Source organism: Petromyzon marinus, unplaced genomic scaffold (genome assembly GCF_048934315.1).
Source record: "Petromyzon marinus isolate PM22_M1 ecotype Great Lakes invasive population unplaced genomic scaffold, UKy_Petmar_22M1.pri1.0 PM_G_Scaffold_35, whole genome shotgun sequence".
Classification (NCBI taxonomy): Eukaryota; Metazoa; Chordata; class Hyperoartia; order Petromyzontiformes; family Petromyzontidae; genus Petromyzon; species Petromyzon marinus.
The window spans coordinates 1,127,951-1,151,839 of NW_027422928.1; the positions used below are offsets into that span (position 1 = coordinate 1,127,951).

At 52.8% G+C, this 23,889-nt stretch overlaps 1 protein-coding gene across 1 annotated transcript in view; it reads left to right on the forward strand.

Moving 5' to 3' along the window:
• The window catches only part of LOC142915780 (TPR and ankyrin repeat-containing protein 1-like), a 37,814-nt gene extending 25,169 nt beyond the window's left edge, over window positions 1–12,645 (forward strand). Inside the window, exons 13-20 of the mRNA XM_076061456.1 lie at window positions 763–851; window positions 1,595–1,698; window positions 2,815–2,944; window positions 3,829–3,896; window positions 4,995–6,843; window positions 8,249–9,392; window positions 11,603–11,692; window positions 12,119–12,645. Coding sequence (XP_075917571.1) covers window positions 763–851; window positions 1,595–1,698; window positions 2,815–2,944; window positions 3,829–3,896; window positions 4,995–6,843; window positions 8,249–9,392; window positions 11,603–11,692; window positions 12,119–12,252 — 3,608 coding nt within the window. The 3' untranslated portion in view covers window positions 12,253–12,645. The remainder of the gene's footprint in view (window positions 1–762; window positions 852–1,594; window positions 1,699–2,814; window positions 2,945–3,828; window positions 3,897–4,994; window positions 6,844–8,248; window positions 9,393–11,602; window positions 11,693–12,118) is intronic.
• Window positions 12,646–23,889: the final 11,244 nt, after the last annotated feature.

The window sequence follows — 23,889 nt, forward strand, 5'->3', positions numbered from 1 at the left end:
CTCCCCTCTCATCTCACCATACTCACCTCCATGTCCTCTCCTGCCTCTCCCCTCTCATCTCACCATACTCACCTCCATGTCCTCTCCTGCCTCTCATCTTACCATACTCACCTCCATGTCCTCTCCTGCCTCTCCCCTCTCATCTCACCATACTCACCTCCATGTCCTCTCCTGCCTCTCCCCTCTCATCTCACCATACTCACCTCCATGTCCTCTCCTGCCTCTCCCCTCTCATCTCACTCACCTCCAGGCACTCTCCTGCCTCTCCCCTCTCATCTCACCATACTCACCTCCATGTCCTCTCCTGCCTCTCCCCTCTCATCTCACCATAATCATCTCCATGTCCTCTCCTGCCTCTCCCCTCTCATCTCACCATACTCACCTCCATGTCCTCTCCTGCCTCTCCCTCTCATCTCACCATACTCACCTCCATGTCCTCTCCTGCCTCTCCCTCTCATCTCACCATACTCACCTCCATGTCCTCTCCTGCCTCTCCCTCTCATCTCACCATACTCACCTCCATGTCCTCTCCTGCCTCTCCCCTCTCATCTCACCATACTCACCTCCATGCATTCTCCTCCCTCTCATCTCACTATACTCACCTCCATGTCCTCTCCCGCCTCTCCCCTCTCATCTCACCCCACCACCCTCCACGCTCTCTCCTGCCTCTCTCCTCTCATTGTAAGATTTAGCTCGCTTAACAGCACTTTCCCCAACAGTCTGTTAAGGCTATACGGGAGACCTTTGTCTTATGCCCTGCAGGCCTGGATGATGGTGTCTTTGTGCGCTCTTCCACGCCGGAGGAGTGGAACGCTCAGGGAGATTTCTTTTTCAAGCATCGTCGCTGGAAGGTGAGTGCCGAGACAGCTCAGTCTGGACACCTGGGCCTCAGCGTGGCAGTCCAGCCGTCGCTTGCCAGTGCTTGTTATTGAATTCACGGTTACCAATTTCACTAAACTGAGCTTTTTTATTTGACCAGGCAAGGCCCACTGAGTTGTAGAGCTCTTTTTTGGAAGCAACCTGGCCACAAATCAAAGCTCAATGCGCTGGCTAATCTAGCAGCCAAATCCTGTTAACGCACATTGATCAACGTGGAGGGAAAAATCGGAGTGCCTCCATGCGTCCACGAAGAGAGAGAGATAGAGGGAGGGAGACATGCAAACTCCAGGCATCAGGGTCGCGATTGAACCCACAACCTCCTGTATCCCAGGCGAGGTATTTAACATCTTGTAACCCAAGGCCTTTGGCAGAGGTGGCCCACTCAGAACATAGCAGAGCTAAAACATTTCCACGGCGACCCTTTTGCCAGTTTTGAGATGATAAAAAAAAAGGTTTTACCCTTGCTGGCATTATACCGGAGGCGTTCATATTTTGCAACGCAAAATAAGACGCGAGGAATCGCACGCACACACACACGCACACGTGTGATGACGCAGGCAAACAAACAGAAGCGCTTGCTTCCACGCAAGGAAGTTTCCTCCAGGATAAGGAAACGGCGGCGCGATGGCAACCGGCCTCTCGTGCGCCGTGCCGGAGCTTCGTAGCGCGCTCGCAACCAGCGCTCGCCCCGACAGATCTTTGTCTTTGTGTCCAGGTGGCAGCCAAGTGCTACCACAAGGGTGGGGTTGCGGCGAAGGAGAAGCTGGCGCTGGCTCACGACGCGGCGCTGCGCGTGCAGAGCAACGGATGGAGCCCCGGGTACGGCCGCACCTGCGCCGCTCCCTCGCGGAGGGCCGGGCGGGGGGTCGGCGCTCGGTAGTGAGGAAGCCGGCGTCGGCGGCGCCTGGGGGGGAAGAGCGCCCGGGAAAGCCGGTTCCGTGCCACCCGCGAGTCGGTTCCACGCTTCCCAATCCTCCGCATCGCCGGCGGCAGTGATGTGGATCGGAAGTCGTTAGGACGCTGACCGAGAATGTTTTTTGTTACGAAAGGCGCAAAGAAGTGTGCAGAGGTGCATGGGGGTGGGGGGTGGGGGGGGGGGGAATTACACTGAGAGACTAAAAGGTAAAACGCATGGATCAGAGAAGAGACAGAAATCAGAGACGTCAAGTTGACCGGAAAAGAGTAAATTGTCCCGGGTAGAACGCAACGCCGGTGAAGGGCGACCGCCGTGGGAGACGGAGCCACGATTACCGGCTTTTTGTGCTAGAAGCTGATTTAATTGCTGAATTGTTAGACAATGAGGAATGGCGGCGGCTCGGGGAGGCCTTCATTTAACGGTTGATAGAACACAGCCGGCGATGATATTTAGTTTTGTTTAAACAATGGGATGCACATTAACACTGTAACTCTAACTCGCGAGCCTTTGTCACTGCCCATGACTTTAAAGCAGGGCGTGGGCAAATTTTTTGACTCGCGGGCCACGATGGTTTCTAAACTTTGACAGAGGGGCCGGGCCAGGAACAGATGGATGGAGTGTTTGTGTGAACTGAATAAAAATTACGTGTTAAAAATCATTACGTGAAATGATTTGGCCTTTAACAGGTAGCAAAGCATTTATTTGCAAGGCAGTTTAACAAATTGCACGAACATAGGGCCTATACACCACACTCCCGGTCAAAGTGCGCCATCTAATGGGGAAACTGGGGGCATTACAGGAGAAAGGTAAAATTTAATTTAATAATAATATTTGGACAAGTTCGGCGGGCCGGATTAAAAAGCCCAACGGGCCGTATAGGGCCCGGGGGCCGTACTTTTCCCACGTCTGCTTTAAAGGATACCGAGCCAGGCTTGAGCACCACAGAACGTCGCCGCTTCTCGGTATGCAACGACGCTCCCCCTCTGCTGCTGTTGCTGCTGCCCGCGTGTTGCGAGCAGCAAGGCCCAGGACTACCTTGCCCTGGCCAAAACGTACCTCGAGTGTGGCCTGCCCCACATGGCGCTCAAGTGCCTGCAGAACGCAAAGAGCTACCCCCTCTGCGGCAGGCTGTGCGAGCGTCTCGGCAAGGTGAGCCTCCGGCATCATCACCACCACCACCCCCCCCCCCCCCTTACCATCTTTCATCCCACGCCTGTAAACGTTATTCATCATATTCTTGGTTCTTTTGGTAAAGTCACCACGTAGAAGGGAAACAATAAATGATAAAAATATAAAACAATAAAATTCTCACGACGTTTCGACTGCAACGCAAGCAATCGTCATCAGGTGTGAAAACCACAGCAAGAAAATTTGGAAAAAAATTATTGCTGTGGTTTTCACACCTGATGATGATTGCTTGTGTTGCAGTCGAAACGTCGTGAGAATTTTATTGTTTTATATTTTTACTATTTTATTTTTTCCCTTCTACGTGGTGACTTTACCGAAAGAACCAAGAATATGAATCCCTGCAGTCATGAAAGCTTTAAATCAAAAGTTATTCATCATCTTAAGTACGTCGCCCGTTATTATAAGCCACGACATTGGATCCTGCCCCATTATTGATATCGCGACAATTGCCAAGCGACGCAGGAGGCACGTCCTGAAGGACGGCGTGGCTTTGTGTCACGTGCTCACCGAGTGTTGCCTATCCCGAGCTGCCTGGCACGAGCTGGAGCCTCGTTAATGATACAGGGCTAGGGGCCAAGTGGCCGGGTGGCTCAAAGAGTTCCCAAACGCTGCGATGGCCACCCCTGAGAAGAACCGGATTCGAATCCGGGCTGCAGCCACCTGTGAATAATGCGGGTTCTCAAGTGTTAGCGAGCCGATGGGTCGCCCAGTGACCGAACGATGACGTCGCGATGCGAGGACAGCAGCAGCAGCAGCAGCGCTGTCGGACTGCCTCGTGTTGACCCGGCGTTGACCTCGTGTTGACCTCGTGTTGACCTCGCGTGCTGCACGTGGTGTGCGAGTAGGTGCGAGAGGCAGTCGGGTGGTACATGAAGAGCTCGTGCTACGACGAGGCCGCGAGGCTCATTGAACGGTTTGTACTCCGCCCGTGCCCCGGGTTGCATTTCAATCGCGCGACTTTCATCCGCTCAACCAGGTTGCCCTCTTCGCATGTTAAAGTCGTACGACAACCCACCGTCGTCGTCGTCCTCGTGTGTCGCTGCGCGATCTGGTACGCTTCGATTTTGGCGCTGCATCAGTTGTTGTAACGGTTAGACAGTTCGTGAAGTTTCTGAGAGATTGTTTGGCGTGTTTTTACAGCTGGATGATTGAGAAACCACGGTTTGCGCATTATCGCCAAACAATCAGCGTCGTTATTTTTCACTCTTCTCTAAAAACTCACGAATGGCCCCTTGCTTACCCTCAACTCCCCTTCCCCATCCATTCCCCATCTTTTACACGATCTCTCTTCCCAACTTCCCTACCCATTCATCACACTCATTCATCATCAACTACTGATTGTCACTTTCATCATCGTTTATTGCACTCATCATATTCACGGGCTACTCATCGCACCGTTCGATTTCCAACACGTAGGCTTTCACGACCAATATCGTTCATAATACAGGGGTTTTTTGGGGTTAAATCGCGTAAATATAAATGTGTCGTTAAACAGAACACGCCAATTCGTTACTAGTACAGCACACCGGTGGTGTGTTGGAGAGTAAATCCACATTTACAATCCAAATTACGTTTCGCCATTAATTACAACTAGCATCATCAGGCGAAACAGCAGGATTTTTCCATAAATCTGGCTGTCGCCTGATGATGCTAGTTGTAATTGCTGGCGAAACATCGTAGTCAGATTGTAAATGAATGTTGTTTTGGATTTACTCTCCCAACACACCGGTGTGCTGTACTAGTAACCAATTGCCACGTTCCGTTCACGTGCCAAACATTACCAATTGGCTGTGTCAGGTGGTGGCCGGCTTAACGTGGACACGTTTATAATTAAGCGACCTAACCCAAAAAAACACTTGTATGTATCATTGCCAATTCTCCATTGGGCACCTTAGCGAAGGGGCTGTATGGAATCAAAACGTGATCGGCCATACGTTTAAAAGTGTTGAACGGCGTGGTGCCACCGTCACTCTGGACCCCCCCCCCCCGTGCCACGGTGCGGTGCGCCCAGGTGTGAGGCCGAGCAGAGCCCCGACGGAGGCCTCGCCCCCGTGGACTTCCCGTGGAAGTGGCGCGAGCTCCGCTTCGTGGCCGCCAGGCGTCACGTGGAGCGGGGCGACGAGGGCGCGATGATGAGCTCGCTGTCCCGCGTCGCCTTCGAGGAGCAGCTCGCCTTCCTCAGGATGAACGACTTTTTGGCCCAGGCCGTCGCCCTCCTCGAGCAGAGGGGCAGGGTCGAAGAAGCCGGGAAGATGCTTCGAGAACACGGGATGATTACCGACGCGTTGCGGCTCGCCAGGCCCGGGAGCCAATTCGCTGGCGAGTGCCTCCTGGCGAAGGCCCGTGCCGCGTTGCGGGCGTTGCGGGCGTTGCGGGCACGCGCCAGCCGACGAGACGAGGCGGAGGAGGAGGAAGCTTTGCGCGAAATAAAAGCAGAACTCCAGAGCGTGAGGGAAACGTGCGAGAATAACAACTTTGTGAGCGGGAAGGCCGAAGCCTGCTACATGCTTGGGAAGTTGGAAAGCGACGAAGACCTCCTGCGTGAAGCAATCACGCTCTTCCTCGAGGCCGACGTGGTCGTGGGCGCTGCCGAAGCGACCGCGGCTTTGCTGGACGTCGAGGGCGGGGGGTCGCCGCACGTCGTCCCCATCACACTCGAGGTGCTGCAGCCCCTGCTGCGGCTCGTGGCGAGCTTCCTCGGCGGCGGCGGCGCGAGATCGGGGGAGGCCGCGGCTCATCGGGAGCAGTGGCTGGCGCAGAGCTACGAGTTTTACGGCTTGAGCCGGAGCGAGGGGACCTGCAGGGTGTTGACGCAGGAGGGCTCCAGGTTCCTCGACGTCCCCGGCGGCCCGAGGCACGGCGACGGCGAGCCGCCGCGCGTGCCCACGCCCGAGGCGGACCGCGTCCTCGCGCGGCACCTGCTGGGTCGCTGCGAGCGCCTCGCCCGGGCGGCGGAGTCCCGCGCGCGCCAGACGCCGGGGGTCTGCGGGCGCCACCCGACGGGAGGGGCGTGCCCGCTCCGAGATTGCCGCGGCGCGCACGGCGGCGCGGCCGGCGGGGCGGAATTGAAAAAGTTGGTGGCGAGCAAAGTTCACCTGGTGACGCTGTCCGGAATTCTCCTGGAAGCGATCCCGCAACTGGAGTCCCGGAGCCCCGAAGCGGCAAAATTTGTGGAGGCGCTCCTTCCCAAGCCAGAGCTGGCTGATTGCGAGGACCTCCTCGCCCTGCTGTTCCCCAGCCGTTTCCACCCGCGAGGGCTGTCGGAGAGCCCGGCGTCCTGCGGGGACATCCTGGCGCCGATACGGAGCAACCCTCACGTCGGCTCCGCGATGCGCGAGCTCGTGGCGCGGGAAGTCGCCTCCCGCGGCGAGGAGAGCCGGAGGGAATCGACCGACCTTTGGCTCGAGGCGTACCGCGCGGCGCGCGCCGTCAATTCTCCGACGGAGCCCGGCAGGCTCCTGCGCGCCGAAGAAGAAGAAGCGTTTCGCCGGCGCGTCGAGCGGAAGAGGCCGGGGCCGGGCGGCGCCGCCGGCGTGCTCGACCTGCCCAACGGACGCCTCGCCAGCTTTTTCAACCTCTTCGTGGAATCGGCGGAGAGGGCGTTCGCGCGGGGAGACGTGCTGGGCTCGATCCACGCCTTCTGCCGCTTCCGCAAGCTGATCGGGACGCGGCGGCAGCGTCGCGGCGGCGGCGGCCTCGTGCCCAGCGTGGCCAACGCGGCGGCGATGGCGGAGCTGCAGTTGGTGCTGGTCTGCGCGGTCCACGCGAGCGCGCGCCCCGACGTGAACACGGTCTGCCTGCCGCAGGGCTACCTCGCCACGCTGAACCTGTGGAGCTGGATGCATCCGCCCAACCCGCGGGTGGGTGCGCCACGCGCGGACCGGGGGGTGGCGCCTCGCGGATATTTACCTCCCGGACGTTTTTCCGTGAGGCTTTTCCAACGGAGGGTGAAAGTTAGTCGTGCGTCAACTCTGTCCGGCCGTCCGTCCGTCCGTCTCTCTGTAACACGGGGGTTGCGGTGGCTCTCTCCTGCTGAGAATGATCCGACACGAACGGAATTTGATCGTGAGAAAACCGTCCCCGTTGATCGAAAAGTTTAAGCGCCCACGATGTGGCTATAACAGCCGGCACCAAGCAGATAGGCGCATGTGTGTGTATGTGTATGTGTGTACGTGTGTGTGTGTGTATGTGTGTGTGTGTATGTGTGTGTGTGTGGACGGAGTCTTGGTGTGTATTGAATCGTAATCGATTGTTGATCTGGCCAACTGCGTGTCATTAGAAACACCGCACCCGCCGCACACGGCCAAACAAATTGAACGTCGGGCGCGGCACGCAAACTTTTAAAGTTGCGGCTCACCGGTAAGCTGACGGACAATCCGCAACAACCAAATTCAGCAACCGCCTCCGAGCCCAAAACTCAACGAGGAGATTGGCCACGGCAACTCAGGCGCAGAGTTGGCGACGCGTTTTGGTGCGATTGTATCATCGTACGGCTCTCGCAACGTGACCCACGCTGACGGAGCACGTGAGCGCGATGCTCCGGACGCTCGCTCTCTCACGCCGTTTAATTGTCACTCTGTGGCTCTTTCGGTAAAGTCCACGTGGTGGTTAGAAAATAAAATAAATTAAATCACGACGTTTCGTGCGCAACAACAACAACAGGCGTCCGTCAGCAGGTGGGACAACCACAGCAAGAAATAATTGCTGAAGTGGGCGAGAGGCCTGCCGTGACAAGAGGTTATATAGGTAAGAGAGGGGGGAGGAGCAAGGGGGGAGAGAGAGGGGGGGGTGAGTGGGCGGAGTTGGGAGTGGGAGGCTGGCGAAGCTGGAGATGCGGATATGAAGGCAACAACCATAAAGCAGTTAAGGTTTGGATACAAATTGAGCAATCATTGGAAGGATGTTATTAACCAGGTAAAAAACTTAACTGCTTCATGGTTGTTGCCTTCATATCCGCATCTCCAGCTTCCCCAGCCTCCCACTCCCAGCCCTGCCCACTTCCCCCCCGGTCTCAGGTCCTCTCTTCCCCTAGCGCTTCTCTCTCCTCCCCCCTCTCTTACCTATATGACCTCTTGTCACGGCAGACCTCTCGCCCACTTCAGCAATTCTTTCTTGCTGTGGTTGTCCCACCTGTTGTCGCGATTCGTTTTATTTCATCTTATTTTCTACCTACCACGTGGGCTTTTACCGAAAGAATCAAGGAGTGTGGATTCCTGCAGCCACGAAAGCTTAAAATCAAGATTGTTTCATCGTTCCCCCCTTCAGGCGAAACATCACCGTGACGTCTTCGAGGCTATTAATGAGTTCGGCAGAGGCCAGCAGCAACCTTCCGGCCACGACAGAGTGCTGAGGCACGTCGACCACTTGGCCCTCATGGTGTGCGGCGAGCGCAACGAGTTCCTGCTCGACGCCTGCGGCGATGACCCCTGCGTGGAGTCGGGGGCAGCGGAGCGCCTGGTCGTGCTGTGCCTGGTCATGCTCGTTAACGTCCACATCCTGAGGAGGGCGAAGCTCCAGTCCCGCATCCGCGCGGCCGTCAGGAACGCCGGCGAGGGCCTCCCGCCCGAGAGGCGGGACAGGCTGCCGCCGCGTCTCCTGCGCTGCCTGGAAGCGGCCGACGCGGCCAAAGGACCCGGCGACGTGGCGGCTGTCCTGGACGCGCTTCTGCGGCAGAGGGATGGCGATCGTCTCTACGACTGCGTGTGGAGCTCGCGGAGGCGCGGCTTCTTCCTCCGCCGCGGGTCGTCGGCCTCCCGATTCCCCGAGCGATTTGAGCGCGACCCGGGGGAGCCGGGGATTTCCGCTTCGAGCCCGGGGCGGTTCCCGAACGGCGACGGCGGCGAGGAGAGGGGGGAGGAGGAGGACGAGGACGAGGAGCGGAGCGAGCTGCTCTTGCTGCGTCATCTGGCCGCGCGGCGGGAAACGGAGGAGCGGACGCGGCTGAAGGCTCGGCGCAGGTGGAGAGCGGCACGGCGGGCCCTGCAGTTTGCCGTGGCCCTGAGCGCCGGGCTGAGGGAGGAAGCCACGGGACAGACGGTCCTCAGACCCGCGCGGCTGACCCAGGGGCGCTGCGGCGTGTGCGGCGTGAGCTTCGCCGAGGAGCGGGACGCCGACGCCGACGCCGCCGCCGCCGCCGCCGCCGGCGCGTCCGGCGTCTCGGCGAGCGGCCACTACGGGTCCCGGGGCCACGCGTCCGGGACGGAGCGGTATCACGCCTACGTCGTCGAGTTCCGTCGCCTGGTAGATCCGGCGACGCGGAAGGCGGCGGCGGGGCTCCGGCGGTCGGAAGGGCCGCGCCGCCGGGGGCGCGCCGGCGCGCGGTTGGAGATGCGTCGGGAGGAGCTGAGGGAGGCGATGAAGCGCGTGGAGCTGCTGGAGCGCGAGCAGCGCACCGGCGTGCTTTGGGATGGTAAGGGTCGCTGCTCCTCCTCGTCGCGTGCACGGCTATCGGGGGTTTAAATATCCGCTCGCCTTGATTTGTTTTACCAAGATGTCCTCCTCGGTTTCCTGCTCGCCGCGTCCGATCGGAATCTTCATTTAGACTGCAAGGAGGAATCCGGTGAGCTGTGAAGCTCTTTCCCGCGGATGTCCAGAATGGGGGGGGGGGGGGCTGGGTCAGCCAGTTACAACAGCAATCAATGCAATAAAAACCGATAGGAGTGCAACACTGAGAAGATGGTTAAGCAATTCACTAAATATAAATAAGTGATCATTTGTATTATTGGTTCTTTCGGTAAAGTCACCACATAGAAGGGAAACAATAAAAATATTTTTTTTAAAAATTCTCCCGACGTTTCGACTGCAACACAAGAAGCAATCATCATCAGGTGTGAAAACCACAGCAATAATTTTTTTTTTCAAATGTTCTTGCTGTGGTTTTCACACCTGACGATGATTGCTTGTGTTGCAGTTGAAACGTCGTGAGAATATTTTTTTTATATTTTTATTATTTTATTGTTTCCCTTCTACGTGGTGACTTTACCGAAAGAACCAAGAATATGAATTCCTGCAATCACGAAAGCTTTAAATCAAAAGTGATGATTTGTATTCGTATTTATCAAAGCTTGGGCAAAGTATTAAAAAAACACCAGCAAAAGACATCCAAAGTGCTGCTGCTAGGAGAAGCGAGCTTGGGGGGCTTGGGCAGGACGCGTCGTCAACGGACCGGGAGGAACGACGGTTACCCGATGGTCGACGCCGATAACGGAGCAAGCGGCGAAGGGACATTGCGTCCGAGAGAGAGAGAGAGAGGTCGCGTCCACCGGAGCGACGAGATCGAGATTGTTGCACCGCGGGATTGCGCGGGCGGTGGCAGTGGCCCCGGGAGGCCTTCACTCGGCGGTGGATTGATCACGGCGATCTTTTATTTTCCATTCGTACGGCTGCCGATATGGATGCAGAGCAACGTGCACAATTTGACGTGCATGGGGGGTCAAGCCGGACAATCGCGTCAGGAACACCGGGTGTATCGCTGTAACGATGTCTTCTGCGTATTTGTTGGATGATCGGGAATTGCGTCGTTACGTGTCCACAGTCGCATCCAGGAGAGTTTTTAATATTCCATTTCTGCATCAGGTATCTGCTTCTGCCCCCGCTCTGTGCGGATGCGGTTTATTAATTAATCGCATCCGCTGATGATGGATCTTGGAGAAGCGTCGCTTTGTAATCAAAACTGTATCCTGTCAGAGTGAAGGCTCCTAACTCCTTTTTAAAGAGATTACTTTGAACACCGTTTACTTGATTAACTCCCTTAACATAAATGCGATTTGCGGTCCCATCTTGTGGCAGATGGAACCTTACAGAGCAAATTAATCCGTGTGGTCGTCAATCCGAAGATGGTGAGAGCACCGCATCTTCACATCGGATCACGGACTCCTTGGTGCCGGGTCTCCAGTACCGCATCAGGGCAACACCAAACCCGCGATGCCACTCAGACCCGGTCGCGGTGCCTCGTGATGGGGCGCCTCGGTGGCTTTGAGATGTGAACTACCTCGCCCGGCATACAGGAGGTCGCGGGTTACATCCCGACCCTGACGCCTCTCGGCAATCCCCTCCGCTTATGCGAACGCAACCTTAGAGGCCTCGGATTGACCGAGCGGGCCATCGCGCGCGGCTCTGCCTCCGCGGAGGAGGCTTGCAATGATGAGGCCTTAGAGGTCGGCGCAAGCACCTTGAGGTGGCGGTTCACGCGGGGAGAGGAGAGGAAGCGCCAACCAGGATTTGAACTCGCAGCCATCGCGAGCCTCCCCCCCCTCTCTCCAACACTGAGCCACACGGCCGGTTTGCCACGGTGCGCAGCAGGGTGACGTGCAATTGTTAACGCGACCTCTACCGGCGCTTTCTCAGCGCTGTGAAGGAGGGCCGTTGCCTGAAACGTCGCGTTACGTAGATACGTTTTGAGGCCGTGACTAACGCGAGGTTTTTCTTTGTTAGGCTGTGCTCTGCGCAGCATCGCCAAATAATTCGTCTCGTTCCGGTGCATTGGTGGTTTGTCGCGATGGGAAAACGGCGTTCCGGGCTTCCAGGCTCCGCGGAGGACGATTCCACGAGCATCCCTGATGATCCCCCGCCTGGGCGTGTTTGCGTGTTGGCGTGCGTGTCGGGAATTTCACCATGCAGTCGGCGAGAAGCTGCGATCGGCGGTGGAGCATTTGGACAGGTGCACCACGGAGCTGGAGTCGATCGTGGCCCGCGGAGCGGCCGACGCAGGTTTGTCGCTCGATTTTACCCCGAGGTCGTTTTTTAATCATCCGGTCGGAGTGACGAGCTCACGGCGGTCAACTCTCTCTCTCTCTGTCTGCTGCTGGAGTCGGCCAAGTGAGCTCGCGTGAACCAGTTTTGCCGTACGGGGGGGGGTTTCTCCTTTCACCCGTACCCCTCGTGGACAAAGATGGCCAACGCGCGACCGTGTACGACCCATTGAGTCCACATTCCTCGCTCCGCCGTCTCGTGTTCGGCCGCCCCGCGGGGGCGTCCGCGTCGGATTTTGAGTGCGCGGCGGAGGCGGCCGGTGGAGGAGTGGGGCCCCCCGTGCTCGGCGGCGCGTCGATCGGCGGGCCCTGCGTTGTTGGCGGGACGCGCTCTGTGGTTTTGCCCGTTGCGGGCGGTTGACCGGGCCCTGGTGGTGTTCATCAGACGAGGTGCATGAGGATGAAGGAGAGCCAGAGGGGGCGGCGACCTTCAAGGAGCTCGACCCGCTGCACAAGACGGAGCGCAGGCCGGGGCCGCGGCGACGCCGAGGAGTCCCGGCTCCGGCACTCGGGCTTTGAACGGGGACTCCGCCCCTGCTACACACACACACACACACCACCAGATCTACACACATTCACTAACCCCAGCTATACACACACACACACACACCACCAGATCTACACACATTCACTAGCCCCAGCTACACACACACACACACCACCAGATCTACACACATTCACTAGCCCCAGCTACACACACACACACACCACCAGATCTACACACATTCACTAACCCCTGCTACACACACACCACCAGATCTACACACATTCACTAACCCCTGCTACACACACACACACACCATCCCCAGATCTACACACATTCACTAACCCCAGCTACACACACACACACCACCAGATCTACACACATTCACTAACCCCAGCTACACACACACACACACCACCAGATCTACACACATTCACTAACCCCTGCTACACACACACCATCCCCAGATCTACACACATTCACTAACCCCAGCTACACACACACACACCACCAGATCTACACACATTCACTAACCCCTGCTACACACACACAACATCCCCAGATCTACACACATTCACTAACCCCAGCTACACACACACACACCATTCCCAGATCTACACACATTCACTAACCCCAGCTACACACACACCATCCCCAGATCTACACACATTCACTATCCCCAAGCTCCGGCACTCAGGCTTTGAACGGGGACTCCGCCCCTGCTACACACACACACACACCACCAGATCTACACACATTCACTAACCCCAGCTACACACACACACACACCACCCCCAGATCTACACACATTCACTAGCCCCAGCTACACACACACACCATCCCCAGATCTACACACATTCACTAACCCCAGCTACACACACACACACCATCCCCAGATCTACACACATTCACTAACCCCTGCTACACACACACACACACACCATCCCCAGATCTACACACATTCACTAACTCCTGCTACACACACACACACACACCATCCCCAGATCTACACACATTCACTAACCCCAGCTACACACACACACACACACCATCCCCAGATCTACACACATTCACTATCCCCAGCTACACACACACACACACCATCCCCAGATCTACACACATTCACTAACCCCAGCTACACACACACACACACCACCCACAGATCTACACACATTCACTAGCCCCAGCTACACACACACACACACCATCCCCAGATCTACACACATTCACTAACCCCAGCTACACACACACACACACCATCCCCAGATCTACACACATTCACTAACCCCTGCTACACACACACACCATCCCCAGATCTACACACATTCACTAACCCCAGCTACACACACACCATCCCCAGATCTACACACATTCACTAATCCCAGCTACACACACACACCATCCCCAGATCTACACACATTCACTAACCCCAGCTACACACACACACACCATCCCCAGATCTACACACATTCACTAGCCCCAGCTACACACACACAAACACCATCCCCAGATCTACACACATTCACTATCCCCAGCTACACACACACACACACCATCCCCAGATCTACACACATTCACTATCCCCAGCTACACACACACACACACACCATCCCCAGATCTACACACATTCACTAACCCCAGCTACACACACACACAATCCCCAGATCTACACACATTCACTATCCCCTGCTACACACACACACCATCCCCAGATCTACACACATTCACTATCCCCAGCTACACACACACACACACCATCCCCAGATCTACACACATTCACTAACCCCAGCTACACACACACACCATCCCCAGATCTACACACATTCACTATCCCCAGCTACACACACACACCATCCCCAGCGCAACACACACACACACCATCTTCCGGACCAGGCAATGTGCGTGGATTCCACGTGCCTGCAACATTTCACATTTGAATACAAATTAGTTTGTGTTAGTACGTTTTGAAGGGTTTGTCTGTTACCTTAATATTTACCAACAGGCAACTAGTTCCTATGCCAATTTAAAGCTGTTCTTTATAACATTTTGCATTTCAAGGCCACGGTTGGTACGGACCAATGCGTTTGGCTTTTGTTATTCAGGCTAACGGAGAAAAACGTGCACGGTGCATCTCCTTCGTGTCGCGGTGCAGTGATCAACGAGCGCTCCACTCTCCTCCACGGCGACACCATCACGCTCCACTCTCTACAGTGACACCCTCACGCTCCACTCTCTACAGCGACACCATCACGCTACACTCTCCTACATGGCGACACCATCACACTCCACTCTCTACAGTGACACCATCACGCTCCACTCTCTACAGTGACACCCTCACGCTCCACTCTCTACAGCGACACCACCACGCTCCACTCTCTACAGCGACACCATCACGCTCCACTCTCTACAGCGACACCATCACGCTCCACTCTCTACAGCGACACCATCACGCTCCACTCTCTACAGTGACACCATCACGCTCCACTCTCTACAGCGACACCATCACGCTCCACTCTCTACAGTGACACCATCACGCTCCACTCTCTACAGCGACACCCTCACGCTCCACTCTCTACAGCGACACCATCACGCTCCACTCTCTACAGTGACACCATCACTCTCCACTCTCTACAGTGACACCATCACGCTCCACTCCCTACAGCGACACCATCACGCTCCACTCTCTACAGCGACACCATCACGCTCCACTCTCTACAGTGACACCATCACACTCCACTCTCTACAGTGACACCATCACGCTCCACTCTCTACAGTGACACCCTCACGCTCCACTCTCTACAGTGACACCATCACGCTCCACTCTCTACAGTGACACCATCACGCTCCACTCTCTACAGTGACACCCTCACGCTCCACTCTCTACAGCGACACCATCACGCTCCACTCTCCTCCACGGCGACACCATCACGCTCCACTCTCTACAGTGACACCCTCACGCTCCACTCTCTACAGTGACACCATCACGCTCCACTCTCTACAGCGACACCATCACGCTCCACTCTCTACAGTGACACCATCACGCTCCACTCTCTACAGCGACACCCTCACGCTCCACTCTCTACAGCGACACCATCACGCTCCACTCTCTACAGTGACACCATCACTCTCCACTCTCTACAGTGACACCATCACGCTCCACTCCCTACAGCGACACCATCACGCTCCACTCTCTACAGCGACACCATCACGCTCCACTCTCTACAGTGACACCATCACGCTCCACTCTCTACAGTGACACCATCACGCTCCACTCTCTACAGTGACACCCTCACGCTCCACTCTCTACAGTGACACCATCACGCTCCACTCTCTACAGTGACACCATCACGCTCCACTCTCTACAGTGACACCCTCACGCTCCACTCTCTACAGCGACACCATCACGCTCCACTCTCCTCCACGGCGACACCATCACGCTCCACTCTCTACAGTGACACCATCACGAGCCGAGCTCGCAGTGCCGGAGAGACCGCCGCGCGACATGCACAACTTCGTTTTTTCACGCAGCTACCCAGAATGCCGAGCAGGCCGCGTCCCGCACGTGCTTCTCTTGCCGCTAAACTGAATCGTAGTTTTGTGGACCGTGCCTGGGCCTGTGTCCAGGTCATCATTGACCAAAAGTCGGCGTGATGGACGTGAATGTAGTTTGTTTGTAATAGTTTACGTGGGGTTTAACTAGTTTTGTGTAACCACCGAACGCGTTCATTTTACGTAGCAGGCGCTTCCTGCGATTGACAGAATGACAGCAACGAAAGAACACGGTAGATCATTTAGAAATTCATCTTCACGCATGGGATTCGCATCCCAGATTTCTTCCGCTGTACACGTTAATTTACTTCTCTAACATCTTAAATGGATTTTGTTAGCTGTCAACGCGACGAATATAAATTCGGCATTCCGTTTTGGTAACACTTTTTTGCATCTTGTCTGTATTGTTCTGAAACAAGATGAGTAGCCTTTTATTTACAATAGCAATGTAGACACGTGAATGATGTCATGCCAAAATTGTAATTGTTTTACATTAAAAAGATAATCAGACGATTAAAAGGTCCAATTCATTTTCGATTGTGGTCAACATTCCACCACTTTGTACAGGAATGACGGCCGCATTTGCAATTGAACATCGAACCACTCTGTCTCTAAACTCTTTGGTTCTATTGGGTAAAGTCACGTAGGTAAAAAATAAAATAACAAAAATCACGACGTTTCGGCCACAACACAAGCGGCCTTCATCAGGTGAAGGGACGAGACTGCTTGTGTTGTGGCCGAAACGTCGTGATTTTTGTTATTTTATTTTTGTTACCTACGTGACTTTACCCAATAGAACCAAAGAGTGTGGGTCCTTGCAGTCACGAAAGCTTTAAATCTAGAACACTCCAGTGTCTCTACTCACTCCCGCAGACTGAGGGTGGCCCACAGCGGCCGGGGTGAAAGGGCGCAGTGCTACGGTGCCCCTGGGCACTGAGGAGTTGCTCCCGTGCAGTCTTGTCGTGGTGGTGGTGGTTCACGCTGTCAGGTGGGGGTGGGGGTGCCAGGGACATTTTTTTAATCATCAGAAAACTTCGGAGCAACAAAAAAAATCGCGTTGCTCAAATCGGTACAGACGGGTTGACAGAAGAGGCCGCAGTCGCACGTGAAATACGGCGACTGATAAATGATCGCGATGATTGCGATCACGATCTTTGCGTTGGCCGCTGCTGCTGTTTGATGATGATGACGACGATGGTGAGATAGAAATAAAGCGTCGGCTTGATTTAAACAAAGTTTACTCGCCACTTCTTTGTTCCGCCTTTGTTAGTGTAGGGGGTGAAGTGCTCCTGTTACTGCCGCCGCCTCGCTGATGGATTGAGCAGCAAGGCGATTTGTGCCTGAGAACATTTCACGAGGACATGCAGCGAGCACTGACCGCGATCATCCGCGGGGTTCGCTCGAGAATGCCGCTGACCCCATAACATTGATTAGCCCAGCGACCTTTTTTACGGGCCACGTCCTGCAGTTGAGAATCCGAAAATCTAAATTGGTCCAAAGTTTGCTGCTGAAAAAACATCGGTTCACAAAGCCCTTCGGCCATTGCACCTACAAGGCGTCTACTTGATTTACATTGTCAAATAGAGCCTTTAAATTTTGATTTAAAGCTTTCGTGACTGAAGGGATTCATATTCTTGGTCTTTTGGTAAAGTCTCGTAGAAGTTTCCCTTATACGTGACTTTACCGAAAGAACCAAGAATATAAATAGATCCTTGTTTATTATGTGATGAAAAGCTTTGAGTTGTGATTGGAGGGATCTCTGATCAATTCCTGGAGAAACGATGGAGGGCCTGGATTTCGTTTTTTTTTCTATCTGCGAGGGGCCACTGATTGACACAACAGACACTGCTTTAGAGTTGCTCCAGATCTGCCACCAAATGAATTGCTGTCTCTGCAACACGTGTTCATTTCACTGATTGACGTTGGAGAAACTGTCTCCTTTATCTCCCCTTTGCATACAGCAGAGTAAAACCTTGGATTGCGAGTAACTTGGTCTGCAAGACGAGCAAAAATTTTAAGTAAATAATTTGATAAACGAGCGAGGTCTTGCAATAAGAGCAGTACGTACAGTACACGCTTTGTCTGCGGAGCGTCACGTGATCACAACTGATATACGAGTGCTTTGATATACGAGTATATGTATATTTTATTGATGGATTACAAACACGTTTCCGGAACGAATTATGCTCGCAATCCAAGGTTTTACTGCATGTATATTTTATTGGTGTAAATTTAGATGTCAACCAAGCACAGGGTGAGCAAGTGGGTTTAGGAAAGGTTTCTCTACAATCCACCACGTGCATACAAACAACCAATCAGATCCTGTAAAAAAACTAATACCAATACAATTATACCTGGCCGTTCTAAACTTATGAAAATGCAGTTGACTTGGCAGGAAACTGACAGCATATACGCTCTAAAGAAACCAAGCCCTGCATATATAATAAGTTTACAGAGATTGCGCGTAAAGAGTTAAATAGATGTTGGAATGCGAGCGTCAACCGAGAAGACCCGTAGCGTTATCCGTGGGTACAAAGCGGTCACCCCAGATTCCAGCCACGCCACGCTCGCACGGCCCCGGACCAAGCGCTCGGCCGGCGCGCCTCTCCGCGTGGGGGTTCCGTGGCATCCCCTCCGTGTTTCGCGGGCTGTAGTTGCTACCCGATTTGGTGTCGAGTTACCCCGACAGTCGGTATCCCGTGGACGGAACGGCACTCATTTAACACGCAAAGCGCTTTGCCACGAATTAGCCGCAGTAACCTCGCTGGTCTCGTCAAAGAGCAAAAAACCACCGTCACGCAAACTCCGGTGGTCATCCTCACATCAGCGGCTTCTGGCGGGCCCTTGCGGCCGTCTGGAACGCTCTGACTTCCGATAAGCCACCGGAATTATGCACTTTTAAAAATAATTGCCCAACATGCATTACTTTTACACCTGGCGCACATTATAACATTGCAAATACATCCATCATGTAAATACAATACCTAACAAACCTTTGCCTGTGCTCGCAGAAGGTATCCACTGGTCTTTTTAAACAATTCTAGTTAAAGATAAGCGGGGAATTTACAGGCAAGCGGTAGATGCGGCCCGATTTGGTGTCGAGGTACCCCAACAGTCGGTGTCCTGTGGACGGAACGGCACTCATTGACACACAAAAAGCGATTGCCACAGCGCCGCTGCCATGAGCCCATCTCTCATGAAACAAGAACCGGAAGAAAATAACAACTTCGCTACGTGGCCCGGAGTGATGGTGGAGTGTGAAGAGGAGATAACGGTGGAGCGTGAAGGTCAGGGTTCGACTCCAGGTGGCGACCTCCTGGTGGATGTAGTCGCCGTAAAGCAGGAGGATGAGAACTGAGACTGTCGCTTGTGATCGCCCGGTCAACTTCTGAAAAAGCGGTCATTTAGCTCGGTCGGCATTACCGGGAAAAATTAAAGATTTGTTCGTCTAGTAAACTGGAAAGGGAATTTGGCCACATTCTATGGATCCGTTTGGGCCGCCGTTTTTTTATGGGGGGTGGGGGGAAGTTATTGATCACGTAAATATATTCCCTTAATTTAGAGGCATCCATATAGTTAATTTGTTCTGAAAGGCGGCCTTAGAAAAGTAAACATTGAACAAAATAGTATCATTGCACGCGTCTCCATAACGAGCGTGTAATGACTCTTGATTTTAAGCTTTCGTGACTGCAGGAATCCATGCCGTCTGGTTCTTTCGGCAACGTCGTCGCACAGCAGGTAAGAACAAGACGCTTGCTCGTGTTGCGATGGAAACGTCACGTGATCTATTATTGTGTTTCTACCCACCGTGCGACTTCACCGTGAGAACCACGGCGTGGAGCTGGTGCTGAAAGCGCCAACAACGCCGGCGAACGTGTCGCTGTATTTTCAATACTGAGAGCAAGTAACGCAATTATTATTATTATTACTGTAACCAGTTCTAACGTGTAAAATGCACGCGTAGAATTGCGCCAGTGGGAATTGAAATGCGCGCAAATGTTACGCCGATACATTTTGCGTACTTGGGCAAAATGTAATTCAATGCAGACAATGCAAATGCGACATAGATTATTGCATTGTCAAAATTCCAGGGAGTTGGGGTTTGGTAAGGGTGAAACTCTGCAACATCGTTTTTACCGGTAATTTTCCCCACTGTAAAAACCTTTGGCGGTTGCACAATTAATTGTATAGATTTACACTTTGCAACAAATGGGGCACGTTTAAATTCAAGGAGCTACGTTCACACAATTAACTAGACCAACCTCATCCACATTGCTCCTCACAAAAGTGTCATATATACATGAACCAGAAGCCATATATACATGAACCAGAAGCCATATATACAAGAACATAGTACTGAACTGCCACCGTACATCGTCAGCGTTCTTACCAGACATACGTGAGCAATGTTTTTAATCAAGTGATATCTCCTTCCTACGACGATATATTAATATATTTTTTTAAAATAAATACACATCATGTACAAACATGCCAATGGCCTGTAACTTTGTTGGCGCCAACATGCTTTTTCTCGTTGCCCCACTAGCAGCGCGAGTAGCCCAAATGTTGTTGTGGGTGAGTCCAGCCACGGTGTTCACCACGGGCCAGCTTCGTGCAAGCGGCAAAACAGCGGCACGTTTCAGACGACGGGATTAGAGCGCTACCCAATTGAGTTTGGGGGGCTTCCTCCGATGTTGGAAAGTCAAGTTCAGGGGCCGTCCATAAATGACGTCACGCACCTATGGGGGGGGGGGGGGGGAGGGGGGTCAGACATTTGTGACGATGTGTGACGAGGTGGAGGGAGGAGGGGGGTTTGAGAAATGTGACGTCACGTAAAAATGCGCAACTTTAAATAAACGTAATTAAATAGAATTGTCACAGCTACTTTTGATTCATTATTCACTATTTGATTATTTAAATTGACTAAGGCCATCTTTTATTTCTTCCACGAAGGAGCATTTTGCTTCTCCATGGGAGAATGGGTGAGTGGGTCGTTGAGTGAGTGGGTGGTTGAGTGGGTGGGTGAGTGGATGGGTGAGTGGGTGAGTGGTTGAGTGAGTGGATGGGTGAGTGGGTGGTTTAGTGGATGGGTGAGTGAGTGGTTGAGTGGGTGGTTGAGTGAGTGGGTGGGTGAGTGGTTGAGTGGGTGGGTGAGTGAGTGAATGGGTGAGTGGGTGGGTGGTTGAGTGAGTGGGTGGTTGAGTGAGTGGGTGGTTGAGTGGGTGGGTGGATGAGTGGGTGGATGAGTGGGTGGGTGAGTGGGTGAGTGAGTAGTGGGTGGGTGGGGTAAGTGAGTGGGTGAGGTGAGTGGGTGGGTGAGTGAGTGGGTGAGTGAGTGGGTGGGTGAGTGAGTGAGTAGTGGGTGGGTGGGGTAAGTGGGTGTGTGAGGTGAGTGAGTGAGTGGGTGAGTAGTGGGTGGGTGAGGTGAGTGGGTAGGTGAGTGAGTGGGTGGGTGAGTGAGTGGGTGGTTGAGTGAGTGAGTTGCTTCTCTATGGGAGAATGTTGAAGCAAACAATCTCGAGTTGAAGCGTTCGTGACTACAGGAATCCACACTCTTTGGTTCTGTCGGTAAAGTCGTCTCGTTGGTAGGCAGACCATAAAATAATTAAATACGCACTACAATGACAATAGTTTAAAGTGATTTGCCGCGTGTTTTATTTTCAAAATGGAAATATGGTTTAGGGGGGGAGGGGCAGAGCTTTGTGACGTCATATTTGAAAGGGGGGTCTGACTTTTTGTGACGCCGTGTGACGAGGAGGAGGGGGGGGGGGGTCAAAAATCGGCCAAATCGTGTGACGTCATTTATGGACGTGCCCCCCTTTATATCCCTCCGTACCGGTGTCATCGCTGCTCACGACTCTGTGTGGCGAGCAGATAACGTCGGGGCAAGAGGACGGTAACGTTGTTCAAACTACACGCCACGGGCCCGGCACCATGCGGTGTGACATGCCCCCATGTCACGACACAATTATTTAACGTTCTTACAATAACACGTCCGGCATTGTGTATGCATGTATTTACTTCAATTGTGATTCGCAGCCGACAAAAAATTTCCCCAAAAAGTTTTCCTTTTTTAATGAAATACTATTAATCAAAATAAGCAATAGGTCGATTAATTAACAAAAAAAATCTGTTTGTCAAGAAATGTCAACATGCAAATTCGTACAAATTCGTACTGAGGTTTTACATTTGCCAGAAATTGTTAAAAGCTCAGTACGTCAAGCTCACCATACTCACGTCTTCAGCATCATAATTGGTGACCTATGGTGCGTGGTAGTCCGTGACCTTTAGATTACAAACGCAAATATTCCTCACCTGGGTCCTTACAAAACTCGGTAGACACCTACCCGCGGAGATCATCGATAGAGCATCAGGTTTTTCAAAATCTTTATAAATATTCTCCACACGTAGACGGAAGAATGTGCATTTACACGTCAATATTCCCCACATGCGGGGGTTTGCGTTTTAGCAACTGCATAAAAAGTGTTGTGCTGCACTATGCTCCTGCGTCTATGCTCCCTGCCTTCACCAACATTCGCTGAACAGCGTTGAAGTAAAGTGAAATAAGCCCCCACGACCCTGAATGCCATGAGGAGACCCTCATCCATCACTAGATTGAAACAAGGGCGGAACAAGCGCATGCTGAGCCTGCCCACGTGCGTAATCCACGTTTCAGGTCTACGGACAAATAGATGACGATATTGTTTTAGGCTGGGAACTTCGCATACTGTATATTATATTTTCTAAGTGATTTTAAGTCCATTCCAATCAGGCCAAGCGATTCTAAAATGTTTTTTTTCACAGTAGCCAAACCCCGGTGTAGTTAATAAGAGTTAAAGCGAACTCCATGGACAATTGGCATTCAGTGGACCATGTAAGCCCCACCTGATGTGTGCACTCTGGACAACGTGGATCGATACTCTTTGGTTCTATTGGTAAAGTCACGTAGGTAAAAAATAAAATAACAAAAATCACGACGTTTCGGCCACAACACAAGCGGCCTTCATCAGGTGAAGGGACGAGACTGTCTGGAGGACAGCGCTGGAGTGAAAAAAGCCACGCTCAGATCACGACCTTTAAGCTGTGTGAGAAGAAACAAAGTGCCTTGACAAAAGAATTAGCATAGAATTTAGCATTGAAATGGCTCATTGAAATAGCTAAGTTAAAGCATACACATCCGCAGAGGCACCCCTTGACAAAGGAATTAGCATAGAATTTAGCATTGAAATAGCTGAGTGATTAGCTTGTAATTGGTCACAGAAATAGCTATGTTAAAGTCAGAGCATATACATTCACCGAGGCACCTAGTACAAATCAAACAGGAGAATTTAGCGAAACACAACCACGCTCAGACCGCGGACCTTTAAACTGTGTGCGAGCAAACAAGGTGTCCTGACAAAGAAATTAGCATAAAAATTAGCATTTGATTGGCCGATTTTAGAAAAGAGGTGGTGTACGTGCCGGTGGACTTGCCGTTTGGCGCGGGGGGGGGGGGGGGGAGTTTACCTATTGATGGTGTGAAAAGGGAATTTATAAGAGCTGCGAAAGTTTGGGGTACCACTACTTGAAAAATATACTGTACCATTGAAATTAGTTTAATGTGGGTGGACGTAACGTGGATCGACTTAGCGTACACTGCGTGCAAGCTTTCCATTTCCCCCTCCCTCCACGATAGACTTTGCATCTTGTGTTGCCAGAAAAGAAGTGGAAAACCTCTTCTCATACCTAATACTAAACTTTACAACGAAATGAAACTGAAGTGAAGGCTCTTGAATGTTTTTTTTCTTGAACTACTTAGGACCAACTTGGTGTTGTTGTCTCTGTTTCCGCATCAATGTGGAAGATTGAGTTGAGCAGACTGTTTTGTCTAATCCATGCAACGTTCAACCAACATTTTGCAAGTCACAACACAACTATGTCGGCTTCTTCCTTCACACTGGTCAGCATTCAAATTCCTTCCCATCATCACTTTTCCCCAAGCACTCAGGGAGTGTTTTATCAAATGCCTTGGGACATTTGTCCAATTTTTTTTTTACTTAGTTTCGTTGCTTATGAGAAACAAAACCATTACACAGAGACTACCATTGCAATACACAGAGGGTTGATACTCAAACATCTGTATA